Source organism: Telmatherina bonti (assembly GCF_933228915.1).
Source record: "Telmatherina bonti genome assembly, chromosome: 16".
NCBI lineage: Eukaryota > Metazoa > Chordata > Actinopteri > Atheriniformes > Telmatherinidae > Telmatherina > Telmatherina bonti.
In genome coordinates, this window is record NC_136614.1 from 27,432,219 (window position 1) to 27,460,171 (window position 27,953).

The 27,953-nt window shown below is 40.8% G+C and overlaps 2 protein-coding genes across 2 annotated transcripts; one reads left to right on the forward strand and one right to left on the reverse strand.

The window, feature by feature from the left end:
• Positions 1-979: 979 nt before the first annotated feature.
• On the forward strand, positions 980-23,026 carry mfsd2b (MFSD2 lysolipid transporter B, sphingolipid; the record flags this gene model as incomplete). Its single annotated transcript, XM_079255032.1, has 14 exons — positions 980-1,315; positions 8,295-8,420; positions 8,543-8,667; positions 12,554-12,677; positions 15,681-15,759; positions 15,876-16,057; positions 17,388-17,478; positions 19,550-19,671; positions 20,138-20,221; positions 20,341-20,424; positions 20,593-20,702; positions 21,281-21,424; positions 21,535-21,711; positions 22,978-23,026. The coding sequence occupies 14 exons, from the start codon at positions 980-982 to the stop codon at positions 23,024-23,026; spliced, it is 1,833 nt and encodes a 610-aa protein (XP_079111158.1).
• Positions 23,027-24,092: 1,066 nt separating this feature from the next.
• On the reverse strand, positions 24,093-27,337 carry wdcp (WD repeat and coiled coil containing; the record flags this gene model as incomplete). The annotated part of the gene is made up of 3 exons (XM_079255143.1): positions 24,093-24,289; positions 25,016-25,136; positions 25,427-27,337. The coding sequence occupies 3 exons, from the start codon at positions 27,335-27,337 to the stop codon at positions 24,093-24,095; spliced, it is 2,229 nt and encodes a 742-aa protein (XP_079111269.1).
• Between the last annotated feature and the right edge of the window lie 616 nt (positions 27,338-27,953).

The window sequence follows — 27,953 nt, forward strand, 5'->3', positions numbered from 1 at the left end:
CAGAGTCAGCAGTGACTCAGCCAGGAGGGCGTGCAAGGTAAATGATGATGGTGATGGTGATGGAATGGGGGAAATATGACAGCAGGAAATCTTTGTGTGGTCTTTTCACACGCGCACGCACCTGTTCTGCACGCAAAGATATCTCTATCTACATTCCACCTGTTTCAAACCGGATTTTTTGTTTCTCCTTATGAGGTGTGGGAGTAACAGGAATGCAGCAGATGTCACGCCGCCAATAAAATCAATCACCAAGTGCCTGTTTAATTACATGGCTGTGGGAAAAAAAAGGATGCACGAGGCAGCGATGATAATCATATAAATCAACGCACAGCCTATTGCTGGAGTCGGATCATCCCTAATCTAATCCCCATCGCGCACGCCCGCGCGCACCATCACGTGTCATACAGCAGCGCGGCCGCTGCAGGGCGCAGCTCCGTCGCCGCGCAGGAGGCTGGTGTGGAGACGCGCAGACCATCTCCATCCTCCGCAGTCTCCTTCTCATCCTTCCCGTCAGACTGCCTGACTGGACGGATCGCAGCACGGACAGGACAAAGCTGGGAAATCATCAGCTTCTCCATCATCACGAGGTGAGATGATGCTGTTTGTTTTCCTGTGTCTTCCTCCTCTGTTATTTTTTTTTTTTTTTTTTTTCCAAGTGTGCAGCGAGTGAATGCACTTCCAGTTCTGGTAAGATGAGGAGGGAGGACAGCATACTCCTGCACGGGACATCTGTGTTTGTCTATTTATACCTTAATATGATGCTTTGTGATCAGTGTTGTTTCTTTTTTTTTTTTTGCATTCCTTTGCTTGTCTGCACTGTTCCATTTGATCTCTGTTCATCTGTGTGTGTGTGATTTCTTGTGTTGCTTTGCTTCATGGTTTAGATTAATCAGAGCAGATGAGTGTGTTTGCTTTTTCCTCTATGTGTCTGACTTTGCCCTTCCCTCCTGGCTTCATTCCAGAGCACAACAGCATGTGAATGGCAGCAAAAAGCAGCAGAGTTTTCACAGAGGAGCAGGAGGAGCTCCCTTCCTCCATGGCTGTCACTCATGAGTACCGCACACACGCCCGGAGCCAGAGCCACATCCACTTCCAACCCCTGACACGCACCGCCCAGTGGCAAGCCACTCTGGCTCACACAAGGAGTCACGGTCACACTCACTTTATCACTCCCTCACACACACAGTCGCAGAGGTACGGCTGTCACCTCACACACAATCTCTCAGCCATGACCAAGGGGGAGAGGGGAGTGCAAGGGTCTCCGAGGAGGATCATCAAGCCCACCGAACCCCTGTTTCCCAAGACCCCTCATCAGGTAAGATGCTTGTGATTCTTTTTGTCTGGTTTTGTTCCACAGGTTGTCATGTCACACTGATGCGGGGAGCTTCAACCGTTCTGCGGATGTCACATGCAGAAAGTACTGAAAAGGACTGATCTTTTTACACTCATCTGGCGTGTGTGTGTGTGTGTGTGTGTGACTTGACTTTACTGAGGGCAACCTGATTGGATGGAGAGCAAAAAGTGGAATGCCTTTCATCGCTTATCTCTTTGCGATTTACCGGTTAAATTGTTTTCCTGAGGACTGTAATCCATCAGATGGTGGATTCAGTGCCTCCAAGCTGATTGTTTTCATTTCAGAAAACTTAACTGGGAGATCTGCTTGATGATTTCTGTCTTTTTAAATGCTGGTTGCCTAAATCACTCTGAAAAAAAAGGTGAGAAGAATAACTCGTTTCGTCTCATATAAAAGCAACGTAATAAGTTTCATGTTTGCATATAATGAGAGCACATGAAGCATAAGGAGCCTCATGCTCAGGTTGTTTCTCACGAGGACATGCCCCACAGCCTCTTGAGTAAAGGAAATGAAAGATAGGCATGATAACCAAGTTTATACGTGATGCATTGTATTTTTCTTAAAGTGTGACAGTTGGCTCTTCGTCTTATGCTTCATTACAGTACCTCGGGGTTCCTTCAAACAGCATTGCAACACACAGTCTAACCAGTTCTGCAACTGGTTCATTCTTTTTTAACTGCTGTTAAACAAGGAAGACACTATCATCTGTGGAATTTGACTCTCCCTGAGACTTTACAAGCAACTGAGACCATTTCCCTGCAGACAACTGAAATGTGCAGATTTGAACACTATGAAAGGCCATTAAAATGGCAGTAGAAGAGATTAACTTGGAAAACTAGCTGAATTTGAGAAAACCAGTTTAGGTCTCAGCTTTTGCAACACAGGTCATTTAACCCATAAGAACCCAGTGTGATATATATGATTCATACAGTTTCTGAGACGTTTGGCATCATTTGATGGTACAAACTTTGCTTAAAATCCTGTAGAACATAATATGATTTTTGTCTTTTGTCCCTTATTGGATACCAGAGAGGACAAGATTACACTGTGAAAAATTTGATATATCACCTAGTAATTAATGGTAAATATCCTTAAAATATTTTTTTTTAAACTTTTTTATTTTACATTTAGTTAAATAGACAAATCATAAATAGACAAACAATAATAACCTCATATTAAAACAAATGGACTTATCTGATCATTTCTTCATGGGTTGGGTCTTTATGTGTTAATAAATCATTCACAGGAGGGGTCATGTCGTTTCAGAAAATGCTGCAGACGATCACACACAGAATATTTCATATATGTTGTCAATCCTGGTCTTGTTGAAAGAGTTAAAGGCAAATAGTGAGTTACAATCAAAAGAGGTAGTCAACAAATCAGACAATCAAAGTGGATCAAAAATCGCCAGAATATTCTAGTTTAATGACATTTGTAGAAGTTAAAACTAAAAATCTCAAACTGACCCAATTTGAAATGATAATATACTTGTATTCAGTCATGATTTACAGCAGATGGGTCTGCGATTTTATTAAAAGAGGCAACACAATCCACTTTGTGTTTTATGAGCATCCCAACAAACCAGTATTTAACAGATGTGTGTCTGTTTTAGACATCTCATCCTTCCAAGTATGTTCAGTAGGACATGTGAAGACTTTAGAAGACACCTGCCTTTCCAACTGCAGCATCAGTACAATGAAATTAAGATAATCAAAGCTTGATTTTATGTTTCAGTTTTCTGTCTGTGTGCATAAAACCAAAACATCCTCATTTATTTTATTTTATTTAAAGCGCAGCTTGACAAAAATGTGTACAGCATAAATCAAAAAGGACAGGACAAATTGTCCGTAAAGGAGCAGACAAAAAATTAAGAAACATATTTTCCGACCCTTTTTAAACACAGACTTAATAAACTACACAATCAGTTTGACATTTTGTTCACAATTCGGACAAAGCCAAATGCTACAAACAAAGGCACTTCGTGAACCGGTTTGCTGGTGTAATGAAGACCTAACAGTGGTTGATTTGAGTCTATTAATATTTACAATCACAGCAACGTTTCTCCACCATATATTCCCCAACCATCTCTTTTTCCTATTGTTTTCTAAATGTATTTCCAATTTTGATTTGCTTTAAATCCTCATTCAATCCTTTCTTCAAATCCACACCACAAAGTGACACACACATCCTCCTCTGTGTGTTTCGGACAGAATGTTTAGTTTATCTATTAGATTATAACCCCCATTCCAGTTTTAATGTTACCTGGAAGTAAACTGTTTGTTTTGCTTTAAACGTGATAAGAGCTGTTTTCAGTTTGATAAGGTTCCCTGAAGTTTTGCATTATTTCTTTAATATAGCCTTTGTGTGTTCCCAGGAACCCACAAAGTGCAGCATTATGATGGCGTTCTTATGTAGCACATATGATGGCTGCAGATTGCTTTTATAAGCGTTACGCCAGACTTCCACACCATATGGCGATACTAGGGAAGATTTTATAATTAAGTAAACCAGCTCTGCTAGCTCTGCAATGGTTTTTGATGATTCAATAATTTGGGGTTTTTAGCAAATTTTAAGTTCTGGTGTTTCTCCAAGGGATACTCTATTTCAACATTAGCAATTCTTATTGTTTCTGTTGTATGTCAAGATATTATGATATCCAAACAATGTAGATTTTATTTAGCTGAAATTGAATTAATCTCTTCCTGTCAAAGCTTTGTTTTAACTTTCTTACTTCTGTGGTCAACTCCTCTGAAATCTGCTGATGGACTTCCCAGTACAAACATTGCTGGTGTCATCTGTGAAGACAGTGTATTTCAGCATGTTAAACCATATGGGGCTGAACACATATCCTTGTGGTACACCACATTAGTATTAATTAACTACTCGTTGTGATTATTGATTTGTACAAACTGTTGCAGATTTTCAGTTTAGCTTTCATTCAGTTTAACATCACAACCATGATTCAATTCTTTTCCATTTGTTTGCACAACATATTGTGATTTAGGATTTCAAAAGCCTTCTCTAATATATGAATAATCCAACATGGAACTTTTTATTATCTGTACTATCTAGGATTTCTTCTGTTATTCCCACTTTCCATCAAAGTGTGTAGAAATGTGAGTTACTGGACTAGCAGGTTCCTCTCTGCTGTGCTTCAGCTCTTCCTCCAAAACCCCTCCCACATGGATGTAGAAGGACTCAGATGAAATTGGTTTTTGACAAATTCTTAGACATTTTTAAGAAAATGTTACCAGTTATTTAAAAATTTTTTTTTTTTTAGTTTTGCTTTATAAGACAAACGAGCAAATTTCAGCATGTTACAAGCAAAAACACAAACTTTCCAGCTCTAAAGATCTCATCCATCAACTAGATTCTACACATTATTGTGCAAACTCCATCTTTGGCCATTCCTATATATTTTTATTTGGCTCTAATTGTGTTTGTGTGAAACTTTCCTAAGTTTCTTAGATAATGTTAAAGCTCTTATGTCATTTTAAAATCCCTAATTACATTTTTGAACGTGGTAGAAAAATAGGTTTGTTTTGCCAAATCATCCTGGTCAAAATCAGAGTTGAATGAGATATTAAACATGCAAGCATTTTTCTCCTTTCAATTAAAATGACAACGAGTCATAGATCCATGATTGGCAGTGAGGAAACTACCACTGTAAAGTGTAAAGGACTCCCCCACTCATCTCAAAGTAACGTTGGCAGAGCTTTGTCCCTGACATGAAAGCCGGTGGAGCTTTCACAAGAGAGGAAGAATAAATGACTTTCACCAGTTTAACAAGGCAGCTGCTGACATTTTACAGTAATAATAGTTATCCCTAATCTGAGCAGAGGGCTCGGAGTTAATGGTATAGACTTTAATAAGTAGAATACATGGTATGACCCTAAAACTGAATCAACGTAGCTTAATTGGCAAAACACTTTTTCTCCTCCTTTCTTTAATTATCCTCTTGTCATAATTAAAAGTGATTCCCCTCCATGCCTGAGGATTCATCAGCTTCAGAGATTAGTCTTATCTGTCCTTGTCCCTCGCTTTAGCGCAGCCTGAACTCGCCACTCTCTCTGCATATCTGTGCGTTTGTGTGCGTGTGAGAAATAGTGTGCGTATGTGGTTTTGATTGTGCATCCAGACAACAGCAGAGGGGATATCCTGTTTATCCCCTTTGATGATGAGAGCTCGGTAATGAAAGATTTGACTGTAAGATTTTGGTGGGAAAGAAAAAAGTGTTTCGAGAGCGAAGGAGGGAGAGTATTTTTGCACATCATCAGTTAAGCAGCACTCTCTAGACACCAAAGACTTTGATTTTCCCTCTCCAATTAGGGATAATTGCAGTGAGAGTCGAAGAAGAGAGAGTTTTGAAGTCGGAACCACCACGCAGCCTTTACTTACCTCTGACCCGCTTGTCTTGCGATTGAATAATTATACACCTCCCTCCTGGTAATTGTCGTTCTCCAGCCCCTCCATGTTTTGATGGGGACGAAAGAAGGAGGAAGAGAAAACCTGAGCTGGATAATAACAGAGTTTTGGTCACAGCTGTGGTTACTTTGGTGATTTCCTTCTTTCATATAGCTCTGAAGGGAGCCGCTGTCAGCCAAGCCGGGCCACTGGATGTGGAGAGATCCTGTTTGTTATGTGTGTGTCTGAATGTGACACCAAAGGTTACACAGAGGGAGGAGGGAAAAGGCAAAAGGTTGAAATGTGCATGCAGCTTCTGAGACAGTTGTAAATATTGGGCTCCCCAGACTGTGGTGTCTCATCTCAGTCATGTCGGAAAAGGATGAAAGCATGCACACACACACACACACACACACACACACACACACACACACACACACACACACACACACACACACACACACAAGCAGTCACGTGCCTAATGGGTTTAGCAGAGCGCGGAGAAGGAAACAGAGCCATGGATGATTTAGTGGGTTTCTTTGGCTCCTCTATAAGCCTCAGTGTCTGCACCCATGGACCACAATCCTAACAGTCTGCAGGGGGTCTCTTTCTGATCCGTTTCTGTTTTTTTTAATGCACAGACACGCAGACATGCACACTTATAAATGAACATCTGTCCTGTCTGCTACAGTAAAGTGCTGTTCAGGGAGACTGGGATGCTTGGAGATGAGGTGACTTAAGGCTGTATTTGAAAAAAGAAAATTTGTGGATTTGTGGACTTTCTCTTTCAGTGATGCTAGTGATTTACATCTTCGACATACATCACTGAAGGAGCTGTGAATCATCGGCTGTGACATGAAGACACAGAGGGAACGTTATTTTTAGAGCTAAATGTACTCAATCTCATGTCAACACTGCATCATCCATGCTTTTTGCCGCAGTGACACATTCTTTTGTTAACTTCCTGCTGCAGAAATAAGTTGGATGAAGTCATATCCATATTTTTAATGGTACAAGTAATGTTATTGCTTTTATGGTATAGTATTTCACTCTTTAAAATGATTTTTGTATTGGTTGTTGATTGCATACAGTACTGTGGTCAACAATGTTGTTTTAAATGTGCTCTATAAATAAAGATGGATTTGATATTTTAACCATAATTATCTCACATTATATGACAGCTGAATCTCATATTGATAGCACCATAACATCAGTGAGTGTGTGACTTTAGAATGATAAATTGCAATAATCATAAAAAGGAGTTTAACACAGCAGGAACTTGAGGACCGGTCGAGCCAGCAAACAACAGACAATATATTTTTTTTACTTCCGTGTTCTCATTTCTTCACTCCTTATTCTTGTTTTCTTTCACTTCACTGGCTGATTGGTTAAGTTTAAAAAGAAACATTAGGTGACATGGAAAAAAATGGCTTTTATGGTCATTTTCAGAGGGAAATGGGTATTTTTAACGTGGTGAGCAGCCTTCATAAACAGGGCTTTGGTCAACTCTGATCTTTTAAATTTGGAATCAGAGCATCAAACAACAACAACAAAAAAAAACAGTGATCAACCGAGACAATGAAAAATGTTGCAGTGTACCAGAGTACAGTTCAGTACGTCTTATTTCCCTCCATTTTAACATTGTTTTGATCTTATACTTCCATCGTGGTCTCACCACCTGCTGAGTGGAAAACATTATCTTGTGTGAGCTGGGTGGGAGGTGAAGGTGGGTGCCTGGGAGTGCCAGTTTTCAGCATTGTAAACTGGTGATTCTCGGGGAAGGAGCCACAACTGGTGTTTGAGCTGAAGCTGTACCAACTATGTATAATAGGACACAGCATGGCTTTGGAAACAAACTCTTGGAGAGAGTTTGATCATACTCCATAGTTGCTCAGGAGGGACAGAGGTCGTGCAGGTGTGTGAATAGTTACAAGCCCCCAACTGAGTGCTTCTCCCCAGTGAGAAAGAGGTTTACCTCCCAGTGTCTGGGGGTTGCAGGAGCTGATGTCTGTGCTTATGCACCAAAGAGTAGCTTAGAGTAGCTTTTTGAAGTCTCTGCGTGGTGCCCTGGAGCGCCATTCTACTGGTGCCCTGTCGGGGCCTTAATTGGGAGGAATGGCCTCCTGCCTATGAACCTGAGTGTTTTTGTTGTTAGACTTCTGTGCTAGTTATAGATTGTCCACAATGAACACCACATTTGAGCATATGGTAGATGTGAGTGTACTTGGTAGCAGACTACCTTAGGCAGCTCACATTGGCAAGTTTGTATGATTATGACAGTCCAAACTGCAAAAATGTAAACATACAGTCAGTTATTGTGTCTATGCACTGTTGGAAGTTATAGCAGTTGTGCATTTTGTAATAGATATCCTTAGGCCTTTATTTCCTTGGTTTCCCATCTCAATTAGAAATAAGTCCATATAAGAATGTTTAGTTTAAGTCAACTCGTTTCTTAAAAGCCTGAACTACTGTGACACAGTTTCCTATACTAAGCTGTTTTTTTTTCTCACTTTCCTTGTCACTTTTGTCTTCACAGACTGACCTGAGCCAGAGGTTGTCATTATGCAGCAAGCTGTGTTTTGCCATTGGCGGCGCTCCAAAGGAGGTGGCTGCCAGCGCCACAGCCTTCTTCCTGCAAATCTACCTGCTTGATGTTGCGCTGGTAAATTCTTTGGAAGTCAAAAAGAGAGTACAAGTTTAAAAAGCGTGGATTTGACTCATATATGTGAATACACAGAAACAGGATTTGCAGGAACCCTGACTTGTCCCTGTTCTACTCTGCAGATCAATGCCTTCCAGGCCTCCATGGTGTTGTTCATAGGTAAAGTCTGGGGTGCAGTGACCGACCCTATTGTAGGCTTCTTTATTACGAAGAGCAGATGGACCAAAATAGGCAGACTCATGCCTTGGTAAGCCCCATGCTTACTCTATTTCTTTGACACACTTAAAACAGACTGGCTTCAAAACTTATGATCACAAGAAACTTTAGAGAATGATTGTGAATTTAAAGAAATGACGAGATTACTGCAAATATGATAAAGCTATAGATGGACACAGTGACGAAAAAAATGTAATTCAATCCACCATGGTGCCATTTTTAATACTATTTAGCTAAATTATTTGTATGCAAGAACACAACAAAATGATTTATTTATATACCCAGTAAACCAACTTTAGGCCTGATATTGTTGATTTCTTTGGTAAAGATGTGATAAAATACCTCTGTTTTCATGAAGCCAAGCTTGCGTGAAGGACTATAATTTGGCAGCGGATTATGAAATATGTTTTGTTTGCGCCACCATTTGCGCACGTAATTATGGTGCTAATGTTTGCAAAGAATCTCAACAAAAACAAGCTGAGTGCTCCACTTTTTGAGCATTGCGAAATTACTCTTAGGTTCAAGATTCACACCTGAGGGTTATACCAACTACACAGCCAGTACGTTTGACTGTTCTTTACGCTCCCTCTGACTAACAATGCAGAAGCTATGCTGCAAGGCCATGGGCTGTTTTTTCCCCTCCTTTGATCCCAGACAACATTAGTCAAAGAAGTTTGTCGGCATTCTTTGATGATCTGCTAATAAGCTGCTTATTGTGATTCCATTACACTGATATAACACCCAAGTTCAGATTTGGCTTTTTTTTTTTTTTTCTTGCTGCATCTGCAAGATGTTTCATAGTATTTTAGGGCTTTGAGTGCTATTTTATATGGGACTTTCTGGATCATTTGAAGCCTCCACCAGCATTCCCGTTAATCCCTGTTTTTGAAAACATTTAAGCTGCTAAGCATGTGTCTTTTGAACCCACTACTGTGACAATTTCTGTAATAACACAGGCAGTATCCACTGCTGACCGTATTATAAACCATAGCTTGCACACAAGCTGACAGTGTTGGAGAGGGACCAAATCCACTACTGCCAGCCACACTCAGCTGCAGACAGATGCTGATGGTAAATCAGCTTTGATTACCCCTTGGGAACCTGGGGATGTGCATGTTCTCACTTGTGTTTATGAGTGTGTGTTGACCAGTATTTGTGATGATAGAGCAAGACACTCCCCAAGTTTTTTATCCTATTTGGAAAGTCCCCTCTGTCCATTCAGCAGGAAGTTGACATATCCACAGCCAGACATTAAGTGATTTGTATCTTTTCTGTGTATTCAGAAGGATAGTCTCTGGGCCAAAAATGCCCCTACGGGAGCTGCCAAGTTTATCATTTGTGATGGCCTGAAAGTACCATGATTGTTGTAAATAAAAGCTACTGTGTGTTAGAGATAAACTAGGTTATATGAAAGTGGTTGGAAAAGTGAACATTTTTTAAGTTAAAGGGTTCAGCAGTTAAAGAGTTAATCTGTAAAAAGCATTGAATGTTATGTTTCAAGCATCCATGTGAGTAATGAGTTGTTCCACATGCAGTTTTATTACACATGACTAATCCACTTGATCAAGTTTTGGGCATCTATGAGGCTTCAGCATGAGAAAGACTTTCTGTTAAAGAGGCCAAGACAGTTCGCATTTAATCTCATTTATAGTGCTGATAACCTTAACACATTGTGAGCTCTAAAATCTCCTCATCAAACATTTGAACTTAAAGGGCACTTTTTTATCACTTTATTTTTTGTAGTTTTGTATGAAATATTTATAAAAAGTTAGTATTTTACTTGGAGAGGGCAGTGAATAGCATGCTTTCAGTTTTAAGAAGCAGGGAGGAACTCTGGTACAGAAGCTAAGCTAGCAGCTAGTTTAAATAAAAAAGGGGGAGAATTTTTACTATTTAAAACAACTTAGACATCATAGGCTTGTAGTGGTTTGTGTAAACAATATATTATTGAACTTTGAAGTTAGTTAATTTGGTTAACTCTTTGTATTGCATAGCAAGAACATCCCTGCTGCTCAGGAATTTTGCAGCCTCTTGTCAATGTTGGCTAGCACAATGCCAGTAATGCAACATGGACATTATTTATTTGACAAAAGAGTACAAAGGTTAAGAAAAAAAAAAAAAGGAAAAAACAACCCCTGTCAAAATCCAAAATAAAATATGTACCATCATATATATATCTATATATATATATATATATATATATATATATATATATATACACACACACCATGTGCTTGAATCTCTTTGAGATTAAAATTGTTTTAATTTAACTGTCCTTATCTTATGTAGCTGCTAACTGCTAACTGCTAGTTTCCCTGTAAGAATTCCTACCAGCTTTCCCAATTTGAGAGTTCTCCGCTAGCAGGGAAAACATAAATTACTCATGAAAATGTCACACTGCTAAATTGAAATAACAGCAAAAAGAAAAACAAAGGGGAAAAAAAGCTAAATATTTCTTTAACTGACATGCTAAGTGTCAAGTTGTGTTTATGATTGTTGTTTCGAACAAAGTTAAGATTACCTATTGGGTTTTGATGTAACTGTTTTATATCAGACAGATAGATCTGGAAAAGTATAAGAATAAAAACTAAATGAGCCATTTTTAAATATTGACAGTAGTTACACTCTACAGCTATACAAGTACTATAGTTATTTCAATGGGGAACACTTTGGGTGTTCCTACAAGATTGCAGAAATCTCGGGGGGTGGATTTGAAAAAATAGGATTTGCCTCTGAACAGAGTAGGAGACATATCAAATATTATTGTGATGTATGTCAACCCAAGAAATTCAGCCGTGTAAGACAGCTAACCTGGTATATTTGACCAGCTAAGCCTAAAGTCAACCAAGAAAGCACATCTGCACCTATAAGACCATATTTGAATCCTTTCTGCACTATTACACAACATCTAATTAACAAGCTCCAAATGTCCTGAACAAGTCAGCGAGAAAAAAAATAGTAAGTGCCTGCTTCTTATCAGTCCACTGCTTTAATTAAAAGTGTGCAAATTTCTGAGACAGGTGGGGCTGTGTATCCATGCATGCCTAATAGGTGAGAAAGTATAGGTATCTCTGCACATGTGCATTTGTTGACTCTCTCTGAACACAGTCATCTTGCAGGAACATTCTGACTGTCCTATTCACCGGCCCTGTGGCCCTTTCAGCGCTCCCATGACCAAGCAGTCAATACTGCAACACCAGCATTGTCAGCTGCTTTTGTTCGATCGAACAATCAGGAGGAGAGTGAGGTGGCTGTGCTGGATGATGCCAGAAATGACTGTAACAGGCCTCCCTCTGCCTCTTTTCTAACACTTTCTCTGTCCTGGCATAGGCAGGTCAGATGTCAGAGGTCAGAGCCACTGGTGGATTTGCCATAGTCACCTAAATACCATTCACCCCTTTCTGTTCTACCTGTACACATATCCTGTATGACCTCTCTTCCGATCTCTAGATCACACGACAAACCAACTCTCTTTTGTCTTTAAAGAACAGGAAGAAGAGCAGGAGTGTGTATTGTTGTTTGCAAGCGAGTCAAACCAACGATCATCCATCTTCCACTCTTTCTCTTCTTCACACAGCTGTTCACTGTAACCACAATGATACATAGCAGTTGTCTACTTATGAATTATACATGGCCCACACTGTATCACTCCAAGTTCTAAGAAAAGCACATCACAGCAGAATTGCTTCATGTGGGGCTGGCTTAAGTGTGTGCCGCATATTCATGTATTTGACTGTGTGTGTCTGTGTTTAGATCTCTCAGCGCTGCTTGTGGGGTTGAAATATTTTGGTATTTTCTTGTTGGTTTGTCTCTCCCAGGGCAGATTCCTCTCATGCTCAAAGCAACATAATGTAAATGGACGGAAGTCTGGGCAGATTTTAGTAGTCATTATATGTCATATCTTGATTTTTCTACAGGATGGTGGGTTGCACTCCATTCCTGGTGGTCTCGTATTTCTACCTCTGGTTTGTTCCTCCTTTTACCAGCGGGAGGTTCATCTGGTATCTAGGCTTCTACTGCCTCTACCAAACTCTCATCACTGTGAGTATATATTCCCTTTCAGAATTTCAGATTTGCTTGCAACGCTTCAGATGGCTCAGCAGAACTTGTGGAAACAGGACATGAAAGTCATGATCGATGTCGCTCACAGCCTGCCGATGACATGTTACATAACATCCGAAAAATGCAGAAAATGTTGCAAAAAGCTGTCTTTAAAGTGGAGATGATTACAGTTATTGGATGCCAAGCACTGACAGCCGCTGGTAAGATTTACGCTTTGATTTGTGAGATGAGCAGCAGATTAAAGTGCAGTAACGTTTAGAGACTTTACCTCAAAGAGGGAAATGTAGTTATTAGATTGTCTTTTGTTATTATGGTCTAGACTATTACTCTCAATTCCACTCTGTTTAGGTTCTGATTTGGGGTAACCCATATAGTATGTGCTACAGCACATGCAGACCGCTGCAGCCACACTGTGGTGAGCTCTGACTGCATGCAATTCTAACTACTTGATAAGTATACAGTCAGTTCTGCCAGAAACCTCTTTCCGGGGTAAATGCTGGTTGCCACTTTTAGCCGCCCTTCATTGTCTCTGGATGTGTATTTGTGTGAAATTTTGCAGGGCAGAACAGCTGCAATCATTCAGAGGGTCATGATCAATAAACAAAGGATGATGTAAAGCATTATCTATCTATGCAATCAGCCAATAGTTGGTTCTTATCAGATTAATCACTTTTCACCTCCACATGTATATGCATCAGAATCGTTCTATAAATGTTTGCGTCCTGTAAAGGCCCCATAAATGACATGCTGCATCGGAGCAGTGACTGCAAAAATCCTTTCACGGCCGCATTTATTTTCGTTGTGGCTGTGCATGCTCATTTGGCCAGAGTGCTGACTGAGCCCTTGTGTAAATTACAAAGTGAAGCTGGACTTGGGTTGCTCGCCTATTCTCTGGGAGAGGTGGTGAGGAGGTAGAAAACATATCAGAGGTTGGACCACATGGAAAATGCAGAGATTGCTTTTGAAATATAGCTATAAATGCATGCTTCGCATCTGCATTTCCACCGGAACATATGGATAAAAGGCAGCAAACCTTTGACTGTGAATCCTATTTTGAATATGTGGCTATGTGAGTCTGTTTTAACTTTAATCCAAACACTAGTATGGTAACATTCTTAAAATGACAATGATAACATTTAGCAGGAATGTCTCCCATATTCACCATCTCTCTTGTCCCCAAAAGAGACTGCAGTCATGGAATCTTGAAGTTTTGACGATATTACCTTAGTTTTACTGTTCTGCTGTTAAAGCTCTAACATTGTTGTTCTAAAAAGAAATATAACAAACCTTTTGTCGCTAATAAACACAATACAGTAACCCTTTAAGACCTAAAACAATTTTAAAAGATAGATATCACCGTGTGTGGAAGTATAGGTCTAAACAACATGGAGAGCATTTGTAATAAAGGTGCAGGTTAGTTTAAATTAAAAACAGGAAAATAAAAAATTGGCTTCTTTTAAGGGAGCTTAAATATAAGAACATAACATAAACTTTGAAGATAAACGATTGAACTTTTCTGACTTTTTCTATTTGATGAAATTATGTTAGCATAGTAAGCAGGAAGTATGCTAACGTTGTTAGCTAACATTTGCAAGAGAGCTATAACTCAAATTTGGCAAACAATGATGGGTGTTTCCTTTCATGTGAAGTCATAAATCCCTCTGGCAGCATCTCTCTGGTGGGTCATTATGGTTTTTTGAAATTGGACATTGTAAGCAAGAAAGTGAGTGTTGAAGGAATGTCTGGTCATCCCATAGAAACTTTTAAGTCCCAAGGTTGCTCTGGCTAAAAGCATTTTCAGTATTTTATTCTATTACTTGCTATTATTTACTAAACTGACATTGTGCTGTACTGAAGACCTTAACCTCCTAAATGATAATGATTTCATTTGACAGTTTTTTTTTTACTGGTTGTTTACTCTGTTTACTGTTTTTTACTCTGTGTCAGTCTGTGCTTCCAGACTTCTATTAGTGCTTTACATTGGCATGGTTGGTAGATGGCATATCCACTAGAGGGACGTTCAAAGTTCAGAACTTACCTCCAAGTTCTGGGAAAACCAAAAAATAAACCCCCCCCCCAAAAAAAAAAAACCATCAAATTTCTGACACACACATGTCAAAGTAAATCACGATAATGCACAGAGGTGGCGCGGTGGACGCTGATAGTTTTTCTGATCATTAGTTGCATCTTGGGTTCTTTCTTTTGATTGTTTTGCTGATTGCTTATGAGCTGCTCTTTACAACACTACCATTATGGTTTCTGGTGCTCCGTTTGCTCTGTTGGGGTGTGCATCTGCAAGCTCTTTAAAAATATACTGACATGCAGACAACAGAGTCCCCATTTATATGTGCATTCAAATTCTACACTGAGCATAAAAAAGCCCTAGAAATACAGTTGTTTACTCAGAGTCCAACAATTTGCAACCAAATTACTAAAGCCTGCTGGCCAGTTAAACATTTACACATCTAAGGTGATATTGCGTAGGCTTCTTTTTCGTATGAAGTGATTTTTTTTTTTTTTATTAAAATGGAAATTATTCACTTATACCAGGATCTTTAACATAATTCCAATTCATCTTCATTACACAAGACAAATCAAAGACCAAGACTAAGACTAAGACAAAAAAAGTCATTCCATTCTGTATTTTCTTTTAAATATTCATTCATTCATTCATTCATTCATTTTCTGAACCGCTTATTCCAATTCAGGGTCGCGGGGAAGCTGGAGCCTATCCCAGCTGGCTTTGGGCGACAGGCAGGGTACACCCTGGACAGCTCGCCAGTCCATCTTTTAAATAATTTGCTCTAAAAAAAATTATGAATTGATGGGCGAATAAAGCTGTCCTTAGGAATAAACCATTATTGCAAATTCAAATAAAAACCAGTTTCATGTCTTCTTATTTGGCATGTGACTGTACCTACGTTATTACTCAAGTTATATTTATTTTATGAAAATTAACAGAGTATTTCTGTTCTTTTGCAGTGTTTCCATGTGCCTTATTCTGCTCTCACCATGTTCCTAAGCACAGACCAGAAGGAAAGGGACTCAGCCACCGCCTACCGTAAGGTCTTTTATCACTGCTTTCAGTGTTTAATTTGCTTCTAATTTGGATGCATTGTGAATAAAATACCTTAAATACCAGGACTGAGATCTGAATCTTTACTGGTGTGATGACAGGAATGACAATGGAGATGTTGGGGACTCTTGTGGGTGCTGCCATCCAGGGCCAGATTGTGGCCAGTGCGCATACTCTGAAGCACTGCCCTACTCACAACATGTCTGCTAGTTACCTTGGCAACAGCAGCGGGGCAGAGATCGTCAAGAGCTTGGTTCGCTCCCAGGACTACCTGTCACACGCTGTAAGTGTCTCTGTGCCAAAAGCGGGAGCTCAGGTGTGCTAAAAGTAGGGCGAAGAGTTGCTTTGAAAATAACAAGGGCTGTCATGAGCGTTCTCTCTCAACCTGGAGCCACAGTGTGTGCTCAAGGCGGTTGGCTTTGGCAAAATACACAAGATTCAAGAAAAAAAAACAAAAAACAACAACGAATGAATGAAAAGGAGGATTGTTGAAAATTGGCTCCATATTTACTGTCTGAAGGTTCTGACATTCAAAATATGTTCATGCTTCAACCCATGTAACCCTTTGGGATTGAAAGGAGATGGTTTCGTTTGATATCTGAACCCAGCATTCTGAGCCAGCTCCACATTCACAACCACAAAGGGGGTTCCTCCCTCACATCAGGCTCCATAAGTGGCCCCAATACATTGAGGGGTCCCTCCAGTCTGTAAGTCATTAGGTCTATTTATATAGAACATTTTTAGAGCCCCCCAGATTTACTCTGTTGGAAATATTTGTTTTGCACTCCAGTAGCTGCAGCTAAGTTTATATTTGAAGGGAAAGTAACATGACTGGATAGAGCCGTGTCCACATTTCCGTTTGCAGAGCTGCGAATAAACAGAAGTCGCTGCTATGAATCCTTCATGGGACTTTTTGTAAAGACGAAGCTGTCCTGTTTTGGATTTTAGCTGCGCCGCAGCTATTTGAGCTTTGAATGCTCCTTTTCCAGTGGATTTTGGGTGAACTGTATCAGGGCAACCCACTCGCCATGCCAAACCCTCTGCAGCCACCCGCTAAATTCCCCCGTGGTTGCTGGTCAGGGTGGCACACCGTTTGGGCAAACTCGACTTGCCCTCGGAAACAGGGAGCGTTTGATGTTCATAAATAATAATGAACCACTGGGCTGAGCCGCATGGAAAAATAGCAAACAAACAGAGGTTGTTTAAGGCAGAGCAGTTCCTGTTGGGATTCAGCATGTCTGTATTTTTGGCTGCTTGAGGTTTCTTCTTGTTTGTGCAGCGAAATGTGTGCAGCAGGTTGGGTACCTCCAACTGGCATGAACGATCCACACAGATAGTTACAGACAATAAATCACGCATTCATGAGCACATGAAAGAGGAAGTATACTAATGAAAACAAAATAGACGTACAGATTCACTCTCACTGCGGATGTTTGTCTGCAGATTAGATGCGGATCACGTTGAAATGAAGCGCTTCAATTTTTCAGACATTTGAGAACATTATGAATTAAAGATCGGGGGAAGAACTCAGAATAGACTTGACTTGTGCTGCCGCTGTGAAAGGAGATGGATAGATGTAGGCCATACCGTATGTTTGTTCTTTCTCTCTGCAGAAGGAGGTGTACATGATAGCTGCCGGTGTGATTGGCGGCGTGTTCCTCATCTGCACCGTGGTGATGTTCCTGGGAGTCAAAGAGAGAGATGGTGAGACTTGGCAGAAGCCCCCCCCCCCCCCCCCCCCCCCCCCCCCCTCCCCCACGTTTAATTAAGTTGTTTATTAAAATACTTCATCAATCATTTAAAGGGCTCGCCGCAAATTTTGTTCTCTAATTGGCTGTCTTTTTTCAGTTAATTTAACAGCTGTCTTATTTATTTACATGTTAATTTTGCATGTGCCAACATCTCCTTTAAAAAGCTGGATTCGGTAAACATTTATTACTGTGGCGTGACCTGTTTTACTATTCTTGCTAAATTTAGATTTGTTGTTGGTTTAGCTGTTTCAGCTGTGCAGCGCTTCTTTTGTCACAGTTTTCATTTCTAATACTCATTTGCAGGCAAGCAAAGTATTTACTACAAGGCAGTACAGATATGAGGTACTGAATGTGGTTTGGTTTTGTCTCGTTGAAATAAACAAAGCTTTTACTCAAAAGAATGTAATCTGGAAAGCTGCATGTGTTGCTCCGGTTCTAGTCTGTATATATCGTTCAGCTTTACAGGAGCCAGCACATAAGTGAGCCGTGCCATGTGTTAAAACACAGAAATGCTCTTTGGAACTTCACATTTTACATTTACTTCACATTTTGTTCCGATCATTGGAAAGTTTTCTGCCAGAAGATGTAGACTTTCTGAGGTGTTTTTATTTCTTGAGGGGACAAAGAGTGTGTTTACTTTTAGTGATGTTTTTAATGCAGTGCAGTGAAGCTTCAAAGCGAACAGTCTGGGGTTTTGTTCCGTGCGTAGAGATTTCTCTCACTTCTGTAAACCTTATACATTTATGCATTTCATGTATTTTAATTTTTCATTTTGTGTAGTTGTGTATTTCACAGTGTCACACTTTATAAAAAATATTTTATTCTTTTGGACTATAGGACACAATCCTGTGTAAGAGAAAAATACATATCAGGGCATCATAAAATATCATTTATTCTTAAGACTTTAAACTTTACACTGAAAGGACAAAATGCTTCTTTTTTTTCCCCTTTTATTTTGGATGATTTTTTTTTTTTAGCAAATGACTGAGATAAAAGTGAATGAAAATGTGAAAATAGTAGAATGGTCAGAGTTTGAAATAACACTGGGATAAAAAACACTTACTTTGGGTATTATATACACAAACTTTTTGGTAGAGATGACTCAGGCAGGTTTACTTCCACATTTTTTAATACATTCTTCATATTCACTAAAAATTATGGCCTACCAAACAGCAGAACAGGAACTTACAAGGTTAAAAGACCACACATTATTTACTTCAACTTCAACTTTATTTATATAGCGTCAAATCACAGCAATGCCAATGTCAAGACGCTTTACAGACAGGAAAAAAAACATAATGAAAGCCAATTCATATTAGCCTATATAAGGAAACCAACAGATTAAGTTGGTTGACAGCAATTACTTATTAAAAAAAGTAAAACCAGGCTACAGTGCAGAGGCAATGTGTGAGAAAAAGCCTTACTGCTTCATTTCACAACAATTTGCTGTTGATTTGTCAAGATGTCTTTCATGAGTTTAAGTCTCAGCAAGTTCACCTCAAGGTCACACAGTGCAGAGCATAAAGATGTTCTGAAAAGAAACACTCATGGGCTTCATCTCAGACTCTGCAGGCATTAGTTGGTGTGTTAAAGTTCATAGCAACACATAAAACAAAGAAAAAAAAAAGAGACTTTCCATGCATGGCTTTGTTTGGAAGGTTGGAGAAGAAAGCTTTTCTCTGAAAAGAACATGGCAATGTGGCTCGTGTTTGTAAAGCTCCATCTGAACAAACAACAGGATTCCTGGAAAAAATATCATTTTGAAAAATAAAACCAAAGTGGAGATGTGTCGGTCATAACACACCGCAGAATTCAGACAAAACATGCTTACATGTAATGGAGCAATAAAATATAAAATCATTAACATTCATCTTTATTGCTGTATAAATGATTACTTTAAGAGGGACACACACTGCAATGCAGGGGCAGTTTTAGCAGTGGGGATGAGCAGGTCTATTTCCCCTTCCTTTACTGCATGTTATATGATACGCTGCATGCTCATGTATTTATTCCATTTGTTTCAGATCCGTATGCCCCGAAGACAGAGAAGCAGATCCCTTTCCATCAGGCCTTCATCCTGGTGATGAGACACGGGCCATACCTCACTCTAACTGCCGCATTCCTCTTCATCACCGTTGCAATCCAGGTAAATTTATTTATAAAGCTCTACTCAGACATGACATGCAGTTACAGTAAACGGAGCCGGTCCCGCATCCTGACAGCCCGGGAGAATTGCTGCCGCTCAATGTTGATTTGATCAATGCAGAAGAGCACTTACTGAGAGCTCACGCTTTAAAAGTGTGTTTAAGTCTTGGGAGTTTTGTGATAGCCGCTGAGCACGCGCTTGATGGGACTTGGCAAGTCGTTGTCACACTGTTTAGATTGATGCAAACTTTTCAGGCTGCAGCAAATGAGCCGTTTCTGCGCGTTTTTCTCCAATCGTCTCAGCTGGAGGTGTCAGTTGTCATCGGCGTGGGAATGCATCGCAGCAGAACACTGTCAGCAGCTTCTCCAGTCACTTCATTAGGCACTCAGCACAGCAATAGTGGCCGGATTGCAGCGCTGAGCAGACAAGGCTGAATATCTGACTGTCTTGTCTCTGATTTCCGCAGCTGATACAGAGCAACTTTGTCCTCTTCTGCACTTATGCCGCCGACCTGAGGGATCATTTCCAGAACATTGTGCTGACCATCCTTGTAAGTCATCTTGAATCATTTTAAAAAGCACAAGCACCTCATTGCACATGCTTGACCTGACTGAATCTCTTCACATTGACTATATGTTGTAAATGATCTGCTTGCACTCGCCTGCTCAGGTTTCTGCAGTGATAAGCATCCCACTCTGGCAATGGTTTCTGCAACGCTTCGGCAAGAAGACAGCAGCTTATTGTGGCATCACGGCAAGTACAGCTGCTGTTTTGGTGCTAGAGGCTCTTAAAATTGAGCTTGGATGTTTGCGCCACCTTGTGGATGAATTTAGAAGTGTGGAATCCCTGATGCACCTGCCTTTTTATGCAAAAAGTGAAGAAAATCTGATTTTTACCTAATTTTTTTTAATGTCTCTTCAGTGGATCATGCCCTTCACCATGATGCTGGTGTTCATCCCGAACGTGGTGGTGGCTTACGTTGTGGCTGTGTCCTCTGGACTCAGTGTGGCTGCGTCACTGCTGCTCCCATGGTGAGACGTTTCATTTTGCATCAAACATCGATTGCAAAGGGATCTCAGATTTACCGCTGTCTGCGCTGCTGTGGACGTGCACGGTTGCTCTTTGCATGGTCTGATTACCCAGTTCATGAAACGGTCATGACAGTGTAGTCATTTCAAAGGATTAAAGCCGGCATCTGCTGTAAATCTCCCATTTCTTTACATCTGTTTTCCAGTCGTTTCTATGGATGTCTCCACTCCTCGCTCACGTCTTGTCCCCTCCCTTTACACCCAAATTATAGCCTCCCATGGGGGCATGTTTACTTTGGAAGGGGCAGATTGTTTTTCCTTGTCTGTGGGCTAAGGCTGGTGGTTGATGCACCCACTGCTCATCATCTGATGCTGTTATTAGTGCTTTAATTGTATCCCACCGGTGTATTAAAGCTCCGCTGACATCTTTTACCGGTTGTGCCAGATAATTAAAGTAAGATCACGAGGGAGGTCTGAGAGGTACATCGGCTTAAAGCTTTTCAGATTAAGGATGAATGCTTCCAAAAATCAAAATGAAATCATATGTGTGTGTGCTTTTTTTGTGTGTGCTTGCAATCCAGGTCAATGTTGCCAGATGTGGTAGATGACTTCAGGCTGGCTAACCCTTTCTCTAAAGGCCATGAAGCCATCTTCTACTCGTTCTACGTTTTCTTCACAAAGTTTGCCGCTGGAATCTCCCTCGGTGTGTCCACCCTCTGCCTGGAGTGAGTCCGTTGAGCTCTCACACACCTTTTTTGTGTGTCATATGTATGAATCATCTCATGACAGGTAAAAGCTTCTTTTTTTTTTTTTTTCTTTGTGTGTGTGTGTGTAGGTTTGCGGGGTATGACACCGGGGCCTGCAAGCAGCCCGCTCCTGTAGTGTACACCCTGAAGCTGCTGATCGGTGCCGCCCCCGTAGCCTTCATAGTCACAGGGTTAATGATCCTTCTCCTGTATCCCATCAGTGAAGATGTGCGGCGCAGGAATAAACTCTGCCTGGAGGAGCTACGGTGTGTAGAAATCATTAACGGACAGCTGAGGGAAAAAACTCTAATCCTTCAACTCCAGTGACCTTACACGCCAAGCCCAGTTTACTTGTCAAAACCAGTTGTATAGGCTCTTCTGTAACTGTGGAGTATATATGCCTCTGTCATGTCTGTGTCATAGTGGTACAAAGCAGCGGGAAATGTAAATACTCAAGTACAAATATCTCAGAACTGTACACAGGTGCAGCACCTGGGTACATGTACTTACAGTAAATATGCATGGTTTTAAGACCCTTTGAAGATCTTCAGATTGTAGCCATGTTTCAGACTCTCTCTATATGTATTTCTCTGTTTCTTCATCGTGCTACCTGGTGCTCCTCAGTGACGGAGCAAAAACATGCTGGAGTTAAGAAAGAAAAAAAAAAAGAAGCAAACTTAGTCTCATAATTGTATCAGATCGTAACTAACTTTGTCTCTGGTCTTTTGGGATTATCAAGCTTGGCACTCTTTTCATTTAGAAGCATCTCACAGATTTCTTTCAGCAGAAATCTGCAAGCTGGACCAGCCTGGATGGGACCACGTTGGACTGGACTCTTTTTTTTTTTTTTTCTACTTCTGCTGCATCGCTTCAGGGACTTCAGTTTTTCCAAAAGACAGTTTTTTTTCCTTCCTTTTCTTCCTTCAAAGACTGAATTCCTGACCAATCTGTATGCAGCTTTTGCTCTATCCTCATTAACCACATGCACTTTGTTATGAAAAAACAACCCCACATCATGATGCTCTGTACATGTCGTTTTGCATTCTGACTGTTAGGTTTGATCCGAGCCAACTCCTTCCACTCATCTGTCTCATTCACTTTTTGCTGGGTAGCTAGCTCTTTAAAGTTGCTCAGTGATTTTAAATTGTAAACTTTTGAGCATTTCTCCTCAGATCTGTGCCTTGACACAATCCAATGTCACTTAATTGACACCCTTCCTTAATTACATGGCTAATATTTCACCCTGACATACACCATTAACTCCAAGTCTGACATGAAAAGGTGTGTGCCTTCTTTATTATGTCCAATTAATTCTGCCAGTCGGCTGATTCCTGTCGAGTTGTTGAAGCGTCTGAAGGATCACTGATAAAAAAATACAGTCCTGAAAAACTATTTTGCATTCTCATAGTTAAAAAAAAAGAAAAGACTGTCGCATGAGAAACAAAGGGTCTGAAAACTTTTCATATGCACTGTACTTATTTTCTACCACTCCTATGAATGTAGCACATCACTGATACTGATGTCTCTCGCAGGAAACAAAGCATTGGCTCCAGAACAGTGGAAGATTTGAGTAACGTGTGAGCTGGATCTTGAATGGAGTGAATTCACAAAGCCACGGATTCCAGCGTTGCAGCTGGAAGGTTGTTTTTTTTTTGTAGTGTATATTACACTGGCAAATATTTAAAATTGTAATAATGTAAACATGTTTGGTTTTTATTTTCACATGTACTGTAGAATCATCTTGGATCTATATAAACATACATTATCTAATTTATATAAATGAATGTATATCATTGTTTGCTGTGTTTAACTCTACAACACTGCTGTTTATTTATCACAGGAATACAAAGATTGGTATAAAAATGAATAAATGCTGCAGAGACTGGTTGGTAGACAGAATATATTTGCACTAGTTATGCAAATTTAATATTCAGAAAAGATCTATGGGGACCGTTTTTTTTTTTTTTTTGTTGCTGATTTAAAAATAGCACAACCAGAAAATGGAAGAGTCTTTTTGGGAGGATTGTCTCCCTCTTGTGGCTAGATCTGTTAACGGTGCATCTTTCCTTTAAAGGTGGAGTATGTAAGAGTTTCAATATTTTCAAAATAAATTATCTAAAAAAATAACTACAATCATAATTACATATTTCTTTTTAAAGATGTAGGTTCCAGTCTTTCCATTTTTTATGTGTTATTAAATTACAAGTTTAATTAATGACAAAGACCCTTCTTAAATGTTTTCCTACCAGTAAAAAAAAAAGTGCTTTTTGTCATTTGGCATTAATTAAACTTGTCATTCAATGACGCATCAATTATGGACAGACTGGCACCTACATGTTCAAAAAACTATTTAATTATGATTGTAGTTATTTTATTAGTTAATTTTTTTTAAAAATATTGAAAATCTTACATCCTCCACCTTTAACATTTTACAAGTTCATTTTTTACAGGGCAGTTTAATTCAGTCTGTAACATCTTAGGTGTATTTATGAAGCATAAAAGGGCTAAATCAAACATTTTATGAGGAAAATCTTAATTTGTGAATGTGAAATCTGCTGCACTTTGGAGATTTAAAAAAAAAAAAAAAAAGGTTTACAGACCAATATATCTATGCAAGTCCGTACAGTGAGGTGTGAGGCAAGAGTTACTATGTAGTGGTCTCTGTGGTCATCGTGGTGGGACTTTGGCTGGGTGCTGGACTGGATGCGCAAGAGTTCTCTGGACTTCCAGGAGACCGTAGGTTAGATTTCCGCTTCCCATTCCGCACTGTAAGTTCATCTTTGGGTTTAAACATTAGAGGCACGAAGCCATCCGCGTCGGCCACAAGTACGATCCACAACGGTCCTGGAAAAAAAGAAACAACATCCAAGAATGTGTAACTAAAATGCATAGGACTAATGTTGGTGTGTGTGTCCCTTTAGGGACACCTAGTCTTTGCCACAACAGCAACAAAACACTATGCTTCTTAAGGGCGATAAGGCGCTTTTGTTTTAAACCTTATAATCTGACCTGGGCTCTTAATCACCTCCAATTATAGTTGAGGCACGTTAGGGGAAGAACAACACTCGAGCAAGCTGTCAGTGATTTCAAGTTACTTTAAAATATGTGATTTTCTTTTAGGACAAAAGTACATCCTGAGTGTGTGACAAAAGGAATTGATAAAAATAAGTAAAACTGAGAGAAAAAAAAACCCCACATGGCTGCAAGATTAAATCAAACACCTCCGAGAAACTCCACTGGGAAAGCCCTTTAAACTATGACCTTTCTTAAAATACACACAAGGGAAGACCTACCTGCTGGCCCGAGAGGACTACCAGGAGTTTCCTCCGAGTGCTTTTCATGAATTATCCCTGTACACTGTCACTGCACAGTTAATCTTAAAGGTAAAGCGACACAATGGGCTTTAACAAAGCCAGCTTAGGTCTCGTTTCAGAGTAAAGACAATGCCATAGTTGGATTTAAGTGGAAAACAAAAACATAGCAACAATTCAGTCATGAAAGTGATTTAAAGTAAGACATGCTAACTTTTTAGCCTATTTTTACAGCAAAATTAGTTTTATTCACGCGTACCGTACAGCATCTCCACAATGCTCAAGTTGAAGAGGTCTTGGAGGGCGCGCAGACAAAGCTTTCCGTCGCACAGCAGCACCGGCCTCCTCTCATCGATGAACACATTTTCTGATAGCTGCTTCTGTGTGAGAATACAAGGTGATGACAAGAGCTTGTGCCGGATGCTATCATCGTCAATCGACGTCTGGATTTAAAGCGCTAATCAAACATCTACTTGGACTTGTGTTTACGATGTATTTGACGGGTTTTATGAAAGGTGCAACTGTTCCAACATTCAACGACCACCGATGAGAGGTGGATTAAGGGAGGATCTCTTCTCCATTAGCTAGCTTTGCATCTTGAGTGTGAACATAACTTGTCAACAATAGGTTATCAGAAGCTATAAAGGTGAGCGTGATGAGTAAACTGTACCTGGCACGTGACGTTGACGTATGGGGGTTCGCAGGCAGTGGGGTAGCCACTCTGAGCCTTCTTCCCATTATGGGTATAATCTCGGATTTCTGTCAGGCACTGCTGCACATCTGCGAAGCGTGTAAAAAGCCTTTCCATGTTGACAACTAGCTGCTCCAGTGCACGCTCCTTGGTTTGGCTGGATGCCTTCTCCGGCACAGGAAGTGTTGTTTCTGTATGAATCTTTTCTGGTGGTTCAAAACGAGGTGAACTGGCTCGACTGGAGTCCCTGCTGGCCTGGCCGGCAACCGCCAGGCTGGCCATTCGGCTGACGTGGTCCATGTCAAAATTCTCTACCGTGATGGAGGAGATGCTGGACAGGGGTCTGTCTGATCGGTCGGAAAAGTCCACGGAACTGGTGACAGGGCTGGGATCGCCACTCCGCACCTCCTGAATCAGCCTCCGTCTGTTCCCTGGTGAACAAACTGCCCCACCACCAGGCAACACCAAGTCTTTTATCCCTTGGCGCTCCCTGTCATCCTTTGACAGGTGCTCTGAGTGCCTCCTAATCCCTGCGCACAAATTAGCAGAAGACTCATGGTTGTGAGCAGAGGGGGATGGTGGAATAGGCGTCCCTCCATCATAAATTAACTCTTTGGCTATCAGACGAAGAATATATTTATCTGTGTTGGAAGACGGGAGGAAGGCGGGATCGGTGGACTTCTGCCTGCCCACCATCAGCAGCAACACCTTGTCACTGAGGAAGCAGACTCCTTTGGGTCTATCGTTCTGCTGCAGAGAGATCTGTTGGATGTTCGGCATTGCAGAGGCTGTGATGCAATACACAAGCACCATATTGCAGGAGTTGGAAGCCACTGCAACCGTGGAGGCATGTGGATCAAAAGCAATGATGTCGGGGACCAGTATTCCTGGGATGCTTACTTTGCGGGTGGTGGTGACCTTTCGCTCATAAGTAACCAGAACAAGGTGCGAGCAGTCCTGGCCAGAGCCTGTTACTGTGTCCCGACGACGCAAGTGGATAAGAGGGCTAGGGTCAGAGCGACGGTGCCTCGCCAGCAGGTGGGTAAGATCAAGAGGGCCTGAGCTGGGGATGTAAGATCTCTCTGATTCAAATGATCTCCTCCTTGAGTCCAGAACACTGTCATCGTCTGACATGACCACATGTGAGCCGTGCCCTGGCTCTGTCTCTGCTGGTATGTCAAAAGCTAAGCCAGCATTTAACCCACATATTTTATCAAGCGGTAGCTCTGTAGCTACGGCTACCTGAGTCTCCCCTGTGGCCTCAATGGCACAGATGTAGCCCCCAACATCAAAAATGGGACAGAAGGAGCAGGCCACTAAACTCTTCTGGATGTCATTCCAGATAAAAGAATGAAGAGCACTGCCTATAGCCACTACAAGGCGCGTGCCGTCCTTAGTCCAGCAAGCACAGTGAATGAGTCCACCACCTTTAATGTCTGCTTTTATCCTCCTGTTGTCCACCCTGACAGAAAACAACACAGATGTGTCCCTTTTTGTCAGCACAGCCAGAATGTCCAGTTTCGGATGCCAGACGCAGCCTTGAGAGAGCAAAGGGAAAGGCTCGCTCATCTCACAGGTCTGGGTGCAAAGCAGCTTGTTCTGCTCAAGGGCACTGAGCTGCAGTTGCCACACCGTAACATGCTTCTTATGCTGAACAGCAAGCAGGGCTGGAGAGTCGGAGCAGCACAGGGGACCCCAGAAGAGCCCGAAGACATGCTCAAACTGCCCGATGACGTTGGTGTCTCCAAACTTCACCTCACCATTGATGAAATAGAGAGCTGTGAGGCAGACCTGCTTGCCGTCTGTCCATGCGATCCCGTGCACAGGGTGGATAGCTTGGTGCAGAGTGTTGAGTCCTGTCCTAAGCAGCTTCGCCTTACCAAGATCCATCCTTGCAGTAATGAAGAAAGTTGCTTCAAGAGAAAAAGAAGAAGAAGAAAAAAAAAAAAATCAAAAAGCTTGCATGGGTAAGAAAGACCTTTATATGATCTGAAATGGGCTTGTGGAAGAGTAGCTATTGCTACCTATGCAGATTAAGAATAGCACAAGCTTCTCCTGTGTTTCCTACCAAGTACATGCTTTAATCCGCCCCTGCCTGAGCTGAGGCTGTGGTGACGAACACCTTATAGCTGCTTACGCCGGATGACCTTAACAGCACATTGATAGGAACTAAGGGTATTAACAATTCTTTGTGAGTATGTTGCTACAGCATTTACTTTATTTAGAAATGGGGATTTTAGGTCACCACCTTAGGAAAAAATAGATTTTTTCCCATAAGAAGATTTGGAACAAGCCAGAAATAGACCAGAGAAATCTCTTTAAATGTAGAGAAGCAAGCTAAATATACACAACTGAAAGTTTAAACTCCAAATTAGGTCACGGCTGATATATATTAAAATATGTGCCACAACTGGAGGCTATTTAGAAAAAACTTTTTAACTACAAGAGAGCAAGTGTGATTACATCCATGGTCATTCCAGTTACACTAGAATACACACAATGTTGA